This window comes from Entamoeba invadens (assembly GCF_000330505.1).
Source record: "Entamoeba invadens IP1 unplaced genomic scaffold scaff_1105074725017, whole genome shotgun sequence".
Classification (NCBI taxonomy): domain Eukaryota; phylum Evosea; order Mastigamoebida; family Endamoebidae; genus Entamoeba; species Entamoeba invadens.
The window spans coordinates 81,740-95,996 of record NW_004191755.1 but is presented as its reverse complement, the minus strand read 5'-3'; the positions used below and the strand labels follow the sequence as shown (position 1 = coordinate 95,996).

Genomic DNA, 14,257 nt, shown 5'->3' with positions numbered 1-14,257 from the left:
CCCAAAATACATGGCGCCCGAGGTTTTAAACAAAGAAAAATACACAAAAAGTTCAGATGTGTTTTCTTTTGGAATTACCATGTATGAAGTGTTTGGTTGGTGCGATGCATATCCAAAACAATCATTCAAATTTCCATGGAAAATAGCCGAGTTTGTTATGTCCAAAAAACGTCTTGATAAAAAAGAGAGCATCCCTGATAGTCTGTTTGTATTAATACAAAACTGTTGGAAACATGACAAAACTGAAAGAATTCAAATAAAAAATATTACAAATATACTTGAAAAGGATGTATCTAACAATTGATAAATCATAACTACTTTTAATTTGATGTTTTTTGGTAACCATTTTTATTTATAAAATATGAGTAAATGATAAATTTGTAACACAATTTGGTGTTATTTACAACAAATAGAATTTATAACATTTTAATTTTAAAAAATAATTTTGTAATTTGACAAACTCCAATAATAATTTTTAAATTAAAATTTAACTCATTAGTTAAATATTAGTCACTTGATGACGAATATGACAAATCCGAAGAAGAAGAAATGGAAGAAGAGTCCGAGTCTGATGACGAGTATTCCTCTGAAGAATCGGAAGAGTCAGATTTTTTGTGTTTATCTTTTTTCTTATCTTTCTTGAAGTCCTTCTTTTTGTCTTTCTTCTTATCTTTTTTGCCATACTTATTATCTTCTATTTTCACTTTGCCGTCTTTTTTTACTTCTAAGGTGACTTTTCCACACTTTTGTCCACCATTAGTGACTATTTTAACAGTTTTCTCAAGTGTTTTTCCTTGTGTATTTGGTTTGACTTGACCTGACACTTCTTCTTTTTTGACGTATTGAACGGGGATTTGTTGTGGCGCTGTCTGTTGTTGTTGCATAAATTGCATTTGTTGAGAATAGTCCATTCCACATATATCAGGCATTGGTGGATACATTTGTGGTACTTGTTGTTGGTATTGCTCTGGCATCATTGTAACTGTTTGTTGTGTTGTTGGTACACTTAGAGGCATTGGTGGGTATGGGTACATTTGTGGGTTAAATGGTGGCATTTGTTGTGGTATATGGCTTTGATTTTGATCATAAATAGGAGGTTGGTATTGTGGTGTACCTAAAGGAAGAGAGTAATTTGGTTGTTGGTAAGTTTGGTAATTAGGATTTGATTCCATGTAATTTGATGGTGAATTATGAGATGTGTTGTTTATTAATCTCTTTAATTTCATTTTTTATAAGAATTTATTTAACAATCAGTTATTGTATATAAACTGTTAGCTATTTAAAATAAAACAATTGGATCTCTTGTTTTAAAGAATTATACAGAAACGCATCAATTAAACGTTTAAAATAGTATTAAAATATAATAAGTATATAGTAAAGATACAATACACATAAATATTTACAAAAAAAGAACACGACAATGTTGAGAATTCAAAAAGAATAAATAACTTTTAAAATAATATATAAAATTTATTGTTTTTTTACACACAACAATTAATTAATTTGAAAATAATAATATATTTTAATCATTATATAATAAAATTGTATTATATTGAAACAATAGTTGATAAACTTAAATATACACAATATGATTATAAGAAAATAAATTGACAACTAAATTGAATTATAATCAGTTTAAAATAAAATGTTGTTAGTTTTTAAAATTAATATAAAGTCGACCAGAAAATTGTCGTACACTTCCAAAAATAAAATATATTTTTTTTAAAAAATAATTTTACTCAAAGAAATTTCATTTTTCACTTTGATTTTATTAACTGATTCTTTTTTGATCTTTTTTCTTCCAAATGATGCTTTAAATCATTTTTGATGTATTTTTTTGTTCTTTTTTACGAAATTAAATTCTTTAAAAATTTATATGTTGTTAAGATTATCATTTTTTATAAATTGTTTTTTTGTTTATATGTAATTATTGTTATTGGCAAGTATAGTTCGGTATAGTTCGAATAGTTTACAACGGTGTCTGATATTTTTCGAAACGTGTTTTTTAAACAAAGTTCATAAAAATAGAACACCAATGATACCACCATATCTACTCAACTCAACTTTCATATCTTAAATGAACAACGGTGACTCATCGATTAACAAGTTTTTAGCATTACTAATGTGGCACTTAATTATTTTAATTACATAATCAAAATTTTGAAGAGTGAACTTGATATTTTTTTCAAAGTTCGTTTTTTGATGTTCTTATCGAAAGTAAATAATATGAAAATATTTCAATATCAACACATTCAAAAAACTGTCCTGAAAATTGTTTGTTCAAGGACTAAACTATAACGATAGACGTGCAAAGCTGATATGAACCGTATTATTTATCATTTATGTTTTTTGTAAAATTTTAAGAAAAAACAAGCACTTATCAGTGACAATAAAAACATATTTTAAAGCATAAAACCCGAAATTGTACTGTAGCTGAAGTATAATTTTTGTATCATTATTCAAGTTGTCATAAAACAAAACTTGATAAAACACAAAAAATTAAAACAACTTATTACAAAGTTAAAACCATTTCTTTATGATTATCAAATGAACATTTTCACTGTTCAAATAATCTTGCTTTCACAAAATCATGACTTTAGAACCGATGGTTAAATACGAACCATAAACACATAACAAATTATTTGATAAAATGTTATAATAAGAACTGGGTTGCTTTTATAATTGACCAACTTTTATTGTTTTTGATAACATCAATTAAATTATAAACATGACATTAACTTAATAAATGAAAACATCGGGCGCATTTTATAAGTGTTTCCTTGGCTTTTAACATTAAAAAAATACACGAGAAGATATCGAAAAAATGTCTGATCCGACCAAAAATATCAACAATATAGTAAATGAATATAATTTTTTTTAATTATTAATAACTATATTATACATATAAATAAAACAGGTGATGTTTTTTTTTGAAAACAACAATAGTAATATTTATTAAACAATTATAGTATATAATTAATGTCTTTTTGTAAAATTTAACATTAAAAGGAATAGTTTAATTGTTATATTAAAGCTATTTATTATTAACATTCAACATAACCCCATAATTATAAATTAAAATATACATTCAATTCAAAAGATAGAGAAATACATAAAACGTAATTGAAATGTTTGTGAGGTGGGTTTGGTTTAACTTGGATTGTTTTCATAATGTAATAATTATAATTAATGATTTCAATAATGACAAGATTGTTAAAATTTGTAATAAATTGTGGTTATCTAAATTCTATGTAAATAATACTGTTAATAATAACATATTAAAATCATTAATTTACATGTTAATAAATAAAAAATATACTAGTTTAGTTCGAATATATATAAAATAATTTTATATACTATTAAATATAATACAACAATTTTTAATTAACATTATTATTTCAAATTGTTTTATAATAATGTATTAAAATTTTATTATTGAATATAGCACATTTATCGTTTTTTCGTTAATTAAACCACCTATATTTTGGAATAAACAAATGATTTGTAATTTAATAGTTTATTGATGGTTAATAAATGGTTTATAAATGTTTTATTCTCTAAACAATTTGAATCTTTTTATACATTTCAATAAAAGTTCAATGTTTTTGATTTGAAATCAGCTTCGAATTGTTTCTTATATCGAGAAAAGTACAAAGAAATTTTTATTAACTTTTCTTTAAAAAAATGTAATTTATGTACACAAATCTATTTTAGGAAGTGTACGAGTATTTTCTGGTGTACGACAATTTTCTGGTCGACTTTACTATAGTTAATTACTATATAAAACTATGTTTATAAATAAATTATGTAAATATTATATCAATGTAATAATTATTTGGTTAGATCACTATATAAAAATCAAATCAATAACATTGTTTTTGTAATAACACAACAATTTAATCATTTTGAATGCGACAAAAAACGATGATAAACTTAAATTAATTTTTGTTCAACACCAAAAACAAAATTACCAAAACTGACATTTTCTTTGTCTTTAAAAATCACTTTGGTTTTGTGAATTGAATTAAAAAAACAGAAACTGTCAACTCTTTTTACAGTTATGGGTACATTTATAATATCAACTTTCTTGTAATTTTTAAAACAATATTCTCCGAGTTGGACGACACCATTTGGTATAATCCCACTTTTAGTGTTGTCATTTTCAACAATTTTTAAATATTTTTGAATGTCACTTTTAACAAAGAAAATCTTGTTGCATTTCAATAAGTTTTTCATAAACATTTGAGCAACATGATATGAAACTGGAAAGTCAATTTCTTCTATTTTGTTTCCATTAACTGTAATTGTACTCAAGTTTTCACAATCAAAAAATGCTGTTGGAGATATGTTTAAAACACTTTTTGAGAATTTCACGCATTGTAGTTTTATGCATTTGTGAAATGAAAAGTCATCAATAAATGTTACAGAACTAGGAATTTCGATTTCTGATAAATTTGAACAGTTTTCAAAGCACCTTTCTCTGATTTTTTTCGTATTTTGTCCAATAACAATTTTTGAAAGTGAATAACAATTTGAAAATGAGTTGTAATTGAGCGAAGTTGCGCTGTTTGGCATAACAATTTCTTTTAAAGAAGTACATCCTTTAAAAATGGAATTAATTTTGGAACACTTTCGGTCATTTTCAACTACATTTACATTTGTTAACATAAAGCATTTCAAAAATACATTTTGTTCTTCAAATACATTTTCAGGGAAAGTCGCTAATTTTAGATTTTCACAACATGCAAAAGCGCATTCACCAACAAAAGTCACACTTTTTGGAATGTCAATTTTAGTTATACCACATTCGGTAAAAGCCCAATTTTCAATACTTTTTAGACTTTGTGGAAGTTCAATGATTTTTAAATTTACACAATTTACAAATGCATTACTTCGAATTGATGACAAATTAGAAGAGAAAACTATTTTATTTAATTTGTAAAAATGATGGAAACATAAGATACCAACAGAATAGACAATATTTGGCATTATAAAAGTTGACAAGTCAATGTCATTTGTTGACATACTTAATGCTATTTTTACATCTTGTTTATGTTTAAACTTTTCTATAAAATTTAAAGGAACTTCTACGTTTGTGAATTTGACATGCAAATATCCAAAATATTTCATTTTGTCAAGACTTATAAGACCATCAAAAGGCCTGTGTCCCCTCATTAATACACTCTGAAGTCTGTCACATTTATCAAATATTCTTTGTCCAATTTTTGTCAAAGTTGTTGGAATTGTGACTGAAATTTGGTGATCTCCAAAAATTTCATCTCCAACTTCTTTAACATTTCCCAAATCAATTTCACAAATTGGATTTTGACCAAAAAAGTTATTGCCTATTTTTGTAACATTCGATGGGAGTTTCAACTTTTGTAATTCCTTTCGATAAAAAATCATTCTTGATAAATCACAACTTATTTCAACGGGAAAATTACACTTTTCTATTTCTTTAAATATAGCAACCCCATTTGTTGCTGTTGAATTAAAAATAACGCTATCATATTTATAACCAAATTTATCCAACAATTGTGTTTCTTCTGATGTAGGAACAAATTTAACTTTTCTGTTATTATGTGGAAGTTTCAGTTTTGTGAGTGATATACAATTTTCAAAACAGCCAACACCAATTTCTACATCTTCACAAAATGAAAGTTCTTGAAGTAAACTACAATTTTTGAAACATTCGTTTTCTAATTTAGTCACTTTATTGAGTCCAAATATATGTTTCATATCAGTAACACTGTTATATTGATTAGTGTAAATATCGTGTATATTTGGGGCAACAAATAAAGTCTGTTTTGTTAAATTTATATTTTTCATTGCATTAATACTATATCAAAATAAAATCCCAAACAGAACACCTTTATTATACATTTGAAATAAATAAGATATTATTTACTGTTTTATAATTGTATGATAATTTATTATAAACTATATTTATAGTTCATTTAAACTATAGCAATTTATTATTAATAAAATAACAACAAAACACAAACCTTTTCATCTGTTAAATTTTGACTTTCAGTGTCTTCCAAATCATTTTCGAGATTTTCATCGACACGAGGAAACATTTCATAAAAATTTTGAACGATATTACCATCATACTCGCTGTATTTGTATTTGACCTTTCCATCCAAAATTGGAAGTACCAAATTAGTCAAACTAGTGCAATTAATAAAATCGTCTCCTTCAAGTTCACAATTTGCACTGAACATAAGTTCTTTGATTTTTTCACACCCTTCAAATGCGTATTTTTCGATATGTTCGACATTCTCATGAATTTTTATCATTTCAAGTGAAATACAATTTTTGAATGCAGACATTTGAATTTTTGTTAAATCATTTGGGAGCACAACGTAAGTCAAATTAGTGCAATTTTCAAAGACTGATGCACATAGTATTTTGACACTTTCTGACACTTTCATTTCTTTCAACTGTTGGCAATTAAAGAAAGCGGAATCTTCTATATAAACCACCGACGATGGAATTTCCATTTTTTCAAATCCACAATTAGAAAAAGCGCTTTCACAAATTCGTGTAACAGAAGAAGGAAAATTAATCGAAGTCAACTTTGTGCATCTGTTGCAAAAGTATTGAGGAAGGGTGTGTATCCCTTCACACAGTGTAATTTTTTCAAGATGTAAATTTTCTTGGAATACAAAGTCTTCGAGGAGAGTGACGTGGTGGGGCACTTTAAATTCGATGACATCAAATTTGTTGAGAACATTAGCGCTGTAAATTTTGATGTGTTTGTCATTCAAAATCTCTTCTAATTTGTCGACGTTTTCTAAGTCGGAATTTGAAATTCGGATGTTTTTAAACGTGTAAGTTAAATCGTTCTGATACGATTTTGCGTGTGAGTAACATACGGGATACCACACTACATAATTCTTCACTGAAAATATTTTGGGGTCAGTCAATTGGTATAAGTGCTGTGTTTCCATATACGGAAATAGCCTTTTACATCTGACTTGTATTGGGTTGTACCTAAAACGGTCTAACACACATTCAAATTTCTTGCAAACGAGAATCGAGTTAACAAAGTCATCGGAGAAGAAAAGGTATTGGACGACAATTTGAAAATTAAATGCGTCTAATTTGGAAGACATTTAAATGGTATTCAAGTTCCAATTCATTTGAATTGACATTTTCTCGAATTAATTACGACAAAGTGAACTTTAAAATAAAATTTATTAAATAACTATTTAATTATTTAAATGTTATAAATTTTATATTAAATTTGAGAATTTAATAATAATCATGATAAAGTTGGTTTTGTTTTGTCTTTATTATAATTTGTTGTTCATTCATTTTTAAAATATAAGGATTTAACAAGCATTTTATGTAATTTTAAAATATTAAAAACTTGAAATATGCAATTTCGAATAAGTTTACAAAAAGACGATTATATTATATAATAAAAACATGTAAAATTGTAAAATATTAGATATTTAGTTTTTGTGCTAATTTCATAAACATACTAAATACTTGTCGGTTTTGGGTTAGTTATTTGGCACCAACATCCGTTCATATAATTTACACAATTTATTTAGATACAGAAGAGTTACAGGGGATAATAAACCGTTTCAGTTTTTAAACCTATTACTGTCGTTCTTAGTTATATATAATAAAAAGAAAATTAATAGTATAATACAAATTACCACATTAGACAGAGAAAATATTTATTAAGCATATATTGCTTAAATGATAAACAATACTATACATTTAAGAATATTGGTATTATTTGAATTTATTGAAATAAGTGGTAGTAATTAAAAAAATAGTAAAGGTTATTTTTATTTAATTTGTACTTGAATTACATGTATAAAATCTTGAAGCATTTTTATTAACAAAGTGCCCATCCTTCACACATTGAGTAAACTTATCAACTTGTGTGATATTCTTTGTGTATTTGTTAAACACAATGGCGTTGCATGTCGTTTCATTTCCTTCGTTTTTCCACAATTCTGGTGAAATAAGATGAATCTTTTTGTTGTGATTTTTAGCGTATTTATACATCAAAAATCCGAGTGCTGGATCTGCACTGGAGGTTGGTGGCATACAATAATAATTTTTCCATTCAGCAAAAAACTTGGACAAACTTCTTGAGTATATTGCCAAATACCCCGAAGGGTATATAAAATACCTTGCATATCGTTGTGCGAGTAAATCGTAACACTTACTTGTTATATCGCCATTTGGTTTGTTGTTGTTAAACTCCCCAACAACCGTTTCCTCTTCTGGAAGTGATATTAAGACGTCCATCAACATTTCAACGTTAATCATTACATTATCATTGACTTTTGCATAGAATTTGTAATCTTTGAATGTATCAAAAATGGTGACAAATGACGCGATGTCTTGTTGATGACGTGTTTCATTTTTCTCTTCGAGAAGTGGCATGTTGATAAAATAAATATCTTTGGTTGTCGCATTCATTCTTTCTAAAAAGTCTTTTTTGCCATTTTGTTCAACTGATTTTCTTACAATTAAAAAGACGCATTTAAATCCAAATTCCTTTTGATATCTTGACTGACACCACGTATTTCGCGTGTTTTCCATGTCTGTAATTCTTGTTGAAGATGTATGAATCATTGTCAATAACATTTTTTGTGGATACTCTGTTTTTGATTTGTGTAGTGGTTGATTAAAATCAAAATCAGAATGGGTGTATTCAAAAATTCGATACGTTTTTGGATAATTTATATCAACGCTGAAATTATTACCATAAATCGTTTGGACGTATTTTAATTCTTTTTGTAAATGGTTGTCGCGATTTTCTATATAGAAAACGTCTTGATGATCGTCAAATGGAGAAGTCAGTTGTTTGAAAAGTGTTGGCATGGGAAGAAACACACTACGAATAAAAAACACCAGAAAAAGCAAAACAACTACAACAAGTAACAGAAAAACAACATGAAGTGGTTTTACAAACATTATTATTTAAAATTTTTAGTTTTTTAATAATTATACTTAATTTAATTATATTAATTACTTTATGTTATAGTAATACTTATTATCGTCAGTAAAAAAATACTTGTATTTCTTCGATATTTTATAAAAATATGTTAGTAAAAAGGCTGAAAAACTGATGTTGCAATAAGTGGGTAATAAATGGTAAAATGTTTTTTAAATATTATTTTGTTATTTGTTTTTTTCTTTTTTCAACAAAAATAAAACCATCATTTTCTCTTTGCCTATAGTGGGTCCATAAAGTGGTCAAAAACCATAAGCCAATCAAAGAAATTAATAGAATTTCTTTTGGAACCAAATGTATAACATAATTCACTTAAATTATTTGTTATTATTTTTGTTGATAACCCTTGATATTTTGATTTTTTGTGACTTAATGGGACAAGCAATAAAATTTCAATACTCAAAACAATATAATCCTGTTTTTACTCATAACAATTAATTTTATTAAGTTTTAAATTTATGATAAAAAGATCTAACTTTTAGAAAGTATTAATTATTATAACAATAAAAACTTAATAAAAATAATTCATTAAATTTTATGATAATAGCTGTTCGGCGACTTTATAATCACTTTGAAAATCGCCGACTTTTCAGTTGTCTTAAAAGTCGCTGACATTAATATTTAGTTAAATAACTATTCAAAATACTATTATCATTATTTTTGTCATTTTTATTACATTTCCTAAATTCGAAAAAATAAAAAAAACAAAAATCATATCATTAAATTAATAATGTCGACGCATCATTTAAAATATAAACAAGTTTGAATTGCATATCAGAACAATACAAACCAATTTTTGATTTCGTGAAGTCTCAATTTTCGAGAATTCGTTAATAATGAATCACACTTGAATTTTCAAGGTTTTTTTGTTTTTTTTTCATTTGTTTTAATGGTTTAAAAATAAATGTTATTTTAATTACTCTACAGACATTGTAAGGTTAAAGAATAGAAATTCGATTTCGAATTTGAATCAAAAAACAGTTTTCAGTTCTAACCATCATTCATAACATAGTTTGATTTTTATTTATTGTTTTATTAATATAATTTCCCAAAAACGCAGATATTTAGATATTTTATTAACCTTTTGAGTACTGAAAAAATTAAAATTTGTAAAAATGAAAATCTTAGTAAATTGTAATGTAAATGTGACCTTTTTTCTTTAATTTTTTTCAAAAAAAGTTCTACTCCTGGAAAGATGGCTCTAGTAAATTAATAAGAGATATGTCCAAAAACACTTGAATCTTTGGAAACTTGTTTAGCATCAACTTCCCCAGAATCATTTAGAGAAGAAATGATTAACACTCTAAGAAAATGCAATTCATGAAATATAAATTTCTTATTCAACAATATGTAAAAATGGTTGAGTATAATTAATTTTTTATTTATAATATTTTAATGATTATTATAATTTTATAATTTCAATAATAGTTACTATATATAGTACTGGAATGAATTTGATTGGTCGGTTTTTTTTCACTCGCAATTTATCCTTAAAATGTTTTGACGTGGCAGCTCGAAAGCGTTCTATTTGATTTTTAACAAACAAAAATTACATAAAACATAAAAAAATCGGGAAACATGTCCTAATCGGAACTGCGCTAATTTTATTTTTTTCAAATTTTGTTCTATTTCGGGCTGTCAAAATTGACTCCCAAAGGTATACAGTGGCAATATTTTAGTACTTAATTTGGAATAAACCTGCTTAAGTGAGTAAATTTTGGTTTTATTTTTGGAAATAACAAAAAATTAAAAAAACTGAAATTATGTTATAAGACAAAAACATTTTAATAATAACAAATTATTTTTTATTAAAAATATAATTTTAATAACATTTTAATAACATTTTTATAACAAAAAAAAGAAAAAAACAATTAATTTAAATTTATTTCATGACATTTGCAAAACTTGGGCTATATGTTGATTTGTTCTGGTGAAGATTTTATGATTTTTAAAGTCCTTTTCAAGTTTAAACACTGTTTTTTAATGCTTTGAGCGGAAAACTTGTCGAATCCAGAATTAATTTGGTATTTGACCGAAAAGTGTATGATTTTTACATTTTTGTCTAAAAAACGACATTTTACGATTTACACAAAATGTAACTTATTTTTTGGTCCAAATGTTTCTTTAAAACAGTTTTCAACAAAAGTTCAAAAGTTTAATTTAAAAATACCGACTTTGAAGTTTATAAATTAAAAAATAATAAATTCAATTTCAATCCAAAAAACTCAATTCTTCGTATTATTACGTTTTTTTATTGTTCCTTAAATGTTCTTTTTGTTATTGTTTTTGTTTGAATTCTCGTCTTTATTTATTCATTTGTTTATATTTTTTATATTTCTTTCATCTTCTTTTGAGTCTTAACAACAACTGATATGAAATATTTTTTTAATGTTATTTGTTAAAAAACAATCATTGAAATAATGTACACAAAAAAGACCACAAATCCAATCCGGCTTTTATTTTCTAGCTAGTCCATTGTGTTCATTATTGTTCTTTTTTCACTTTTTGAACCTTTTTTGAGCTTCTTTTTGTCAAAAGAAAATACTTTTCAAAACGAATTTTGTAAAACAAAAGCTATATTTTAAGTTTATTTTAATTAAAATAAAAAACCATTTCAAATATTTTTTTCCTCAAGCAAAATCGACTTTTTTCTCAAAAAACAAGGAAAAGACCCAATCAAAACCATTTTCCTGTTTATAAAGGGTGGTACAGTGCCTAAAATGGGTGGGCGACTTTTAAAGTATTAGGGCGGAAATAGTAAAAATTATGAAGCCCCCGTTTTTTCCTTAATTCGAAGAAAATGTTATTGTTTTTTGTTTTATAAAACACAAAATTTATTATTGTTTTTAATAACACAAAAACTTTTAATAACACTTTGTAAAAACAGCAATTCCAATTAATCTAATTAATATTTCAAGTTCCAAAAAAATCAACAGCTTTTCTTCTTTGGCTTTTCTAAAAAGTGAGTAAACAGTTTCTAATCGACAAGACAAAACAAACTTCGCAGTAACGTTTCTTTTTCTCTGTTTTAGAATTAGTTTTATTCTAGTTCCAGTTTGGAATAAATGATTTTTGATTTTAGTAAATTTAATTATAAAAAACTATTCAAGAAAAAATCAATTAAAATAAAGTATTTTCATCATTTCTGGAATCCATATGTTTAAGAATTCATCGTGATTGAACAACTTAAATTCAATATCGTTGTTGCGGTATTTTTCGATTGAGTACATTACTCTGTATCCACATTCAAAACCATTTGGTTGAATTGGAACTTGAATTTTTTTAACATCATTTATTTTTCAATATTTTCAATTTCCTCCCTTTTTCTTTTAAGATTTTCTAAATTCACCCATTTTTTTAAAATTTTGTTTTTTTTCTCAAAAATCGTTTTGATTGGCTAAATAATTTTTTCTAAAAATATTTAAATTATGATTTGAATTTTGCTCGAAAAATGGTCATAATCATTAGGGAGTTTTACTAAAGTCAGTGACTCACTTTAAAGGTCTCCCACCCATTTTAGGCACTGTACTTAAGTTTTTTCTATTTTGGCTTAAAGTTTAACCAAAGTTTCACAAAATTTTATCACTTAAGTGGGTTTATTCCACTACTTTACATGATATTTTTTATTTTTTGCCACTTCTTAAACAAAAAAACTGGAATTTGAAAGATCCTGTTTCATTATTATCAAAATAATATTTTTATTTATAATGTTATAATCTTTTTACATATTTCAAATATTTTTTTAAAAGTCTGTTCAAAAACATCATCCAAATTTTAAAAATTTTTACAAAATAAGTTTATAATATCGGAATTAGGAAAATCATTGAAACTTTCAATGAAAACCAAGTGAAAATTATAAAACAACATATTATAGTGTTTCGAACAGTTTCCCGAAATATTTCATAATATATGATCCAAAAAATTTACAGACAGCGTTTTTAGACAGACTATATATAGATTTCGTTAATAATATTGAACTTAAGATTATTTGAAGCTTCATTTTTATTTGAAACATAATATATTAGTTTTAAAACGACAACTCAATTATTTTTAAATTCAATACATTTATGAAATGCTATAATTCAATAGTTTTTGTTTTATTTAAAATTAATTTGAAATTTTGTTTATAATTATTAACTCAATATTTAAATTTCATGTTATGTCTGTTTTTAATAACAACAAAAATTCATGCTGCGACATCATGTGGTAGTGGGAATTACATTTCTGGATCATCTTGTTCTCGATGTCAAGCAGGAACTTATTCCTCAGATGGAAAAACAACGTCATGCACCTTTTGTCCTGCTGGAACTTATTCAAGCACTGGTGCTTCGTCATGTACAAAGTGTTCTTCTGGATTTTTTGCGTCAAGCTCTGGATCCGCTTCATGTTCACAATGTTCTTCGGGTACTTATAGTTCTTTTTCTGGGTCTACCTCTTGTTTAACTTGTGCCGCGGGGACGTATTCTGCTTCGGGATCTTCTTCGTGCTCAATATGTAATGCTGGAACTTATTCTAATAATAAATCTATGACATGCACAGTGTGTCACTCGGGGTATTTTTCAACAAAAGGATCTTCTACATGCACAAAATGTGATGCAGGGACTTACTCATCGTTATCAGGAGCATCTGTGTGCTCTAGTTGTCCAGCTGGATATTATTCCAATTCTGGATCATCGGGTTGTACACGATGTAAAGCTGGAACATATTCGAGCAGTAAAAGTGCTTATTGTTATGATTGTTTGGCTGGAACTTATGCAGACGAAATAGGAAGTTCAACGTGTAAATTGTGTGCAGATGGTTTTTATTCTCTGGCTGGATATTCGAAGTGTATTCAATGCTTTTCGATTAGTTGTGGAGTGTGTTCAAAAACGACAGGGGAGTGCACTTCATGTAATGTTGGCTATTCGTACGATTCGTCAAATAAAAACTGTTCGATATGTCCTGCATCGTATTATTCGAGTGGCGGAACTTCATTGTGTTCAAAGTGTGCGAATGGGTATTACTCACTCGGTGGTTCAGGTGGGTGTACAACGTGTTCCGCTAGTTGCAAAACATGTGACCAAACAAATGGAAATTGTTTGTCTTGTTATGACGGTTATATTCTGGATAATGGTAAATGTGAAATTTGCCCAGCTGGAACTTACCAAAGTGGCAGAATTTGTGTAATGTGTCCAGACATGCAATACTCGTTTGCAGGAAGCACAATGTGTAAAAGTTGCAGTTCAACTTGTCTGAGTTGTGATGATACGAATGGGTATTGCACGTCATGTG

General features: G+C 26.5%; 5 protein-coding genes across 5 annotated transcripts; 1 reads left to right on the top strand and 4 right to left on the bottom strand.

Annotated features, from left to right (window-relative positions):
* Positions 1 to 506: 506 nt before the first annotated feature.
* On the bottom strand, positions 507 to 1,226 carry EIN_076000 (hypothetical protein; the record flags this gene model as incomplete). The annotated part of the gene is made up of 1 exon (XM_004184089.1): positions 507 to 1,226. The coding sequence occupies one exon, from the start codon at positions 1,224 to 1,226 to the stop codon at positions 507 to 509; it is 720 nt and encodes a 239-aa protein (XP_004184137.1).
* Positions 1,227 to 3,896: 2,670 nt separating this feature from the next.
* On the bottom strand, positions 3,897 to 5,829 carry EIN_075990 (hypothetical protein; the record flags this gene model as incomplete). The annotated part of the gene is made up of 2 exons (XM_004184088.1): positions 3,897 to 3,932; positions 3,964 to 5,829. 2 exons carry the CDS (start codon positions 5,827 to 5,829, stop codon positions 3,897 to 3,899), a joined length of 1,902 nt encoding a protein of 633 aa, XP_004184136.1.
* A 149-nt stretch (positions 5,830 to 5,978) lies between these two features.
* On the bottom strand, positions 5,979 to 7,118 carry EIN_075980 (hypothetical protein; the record flags this gene model as incomplete). The annotated part of the gene is made up of 1 exon (XM_004184087.1): positions 5,979 to 7,118. One exon carries the CDS (start codon positions 7,116 to 7,118, stop codon positions 5,979 to 5,981), a length of 1,140 nt encoding a protein of 379 aa, XP_004184135.1.
* A 691-nt stretch (positions 7,119 to 7,809) lies between these two features.
* On the bottom strand, positions 7,810 to 8,946 carry EIN_075970 (hypothetical protein; the record flags this gene model as incomplete). Its single annotated transcript, XM_004184086.1, has 1 exon — positions 7,810 to 8,946. The coding sequence occupies one exon, from the start codon at positions 8,944 to 8,946 to the stop codon at positions 7,810 to 7,812; it is 1,137 nt and encodes a 378-aa protein (XP_004184134.1).
* A 4,194-nt stretch (positions 8,947 to 13,140) lies between these two features.
* Positions 13,141 to 14,257, top strand: EIN_075960 (GCC2 and GCC3 domain containing protein; the record flags this gene model as incomplete). The annotated part of the gene is made up of 1 exon (XM_004184085.1): positions 13,141 to 14,257. A coding segment is annotated over one exon (1,117 nt), but the record flags the coding sequence as incomplete, so codon positions are not given.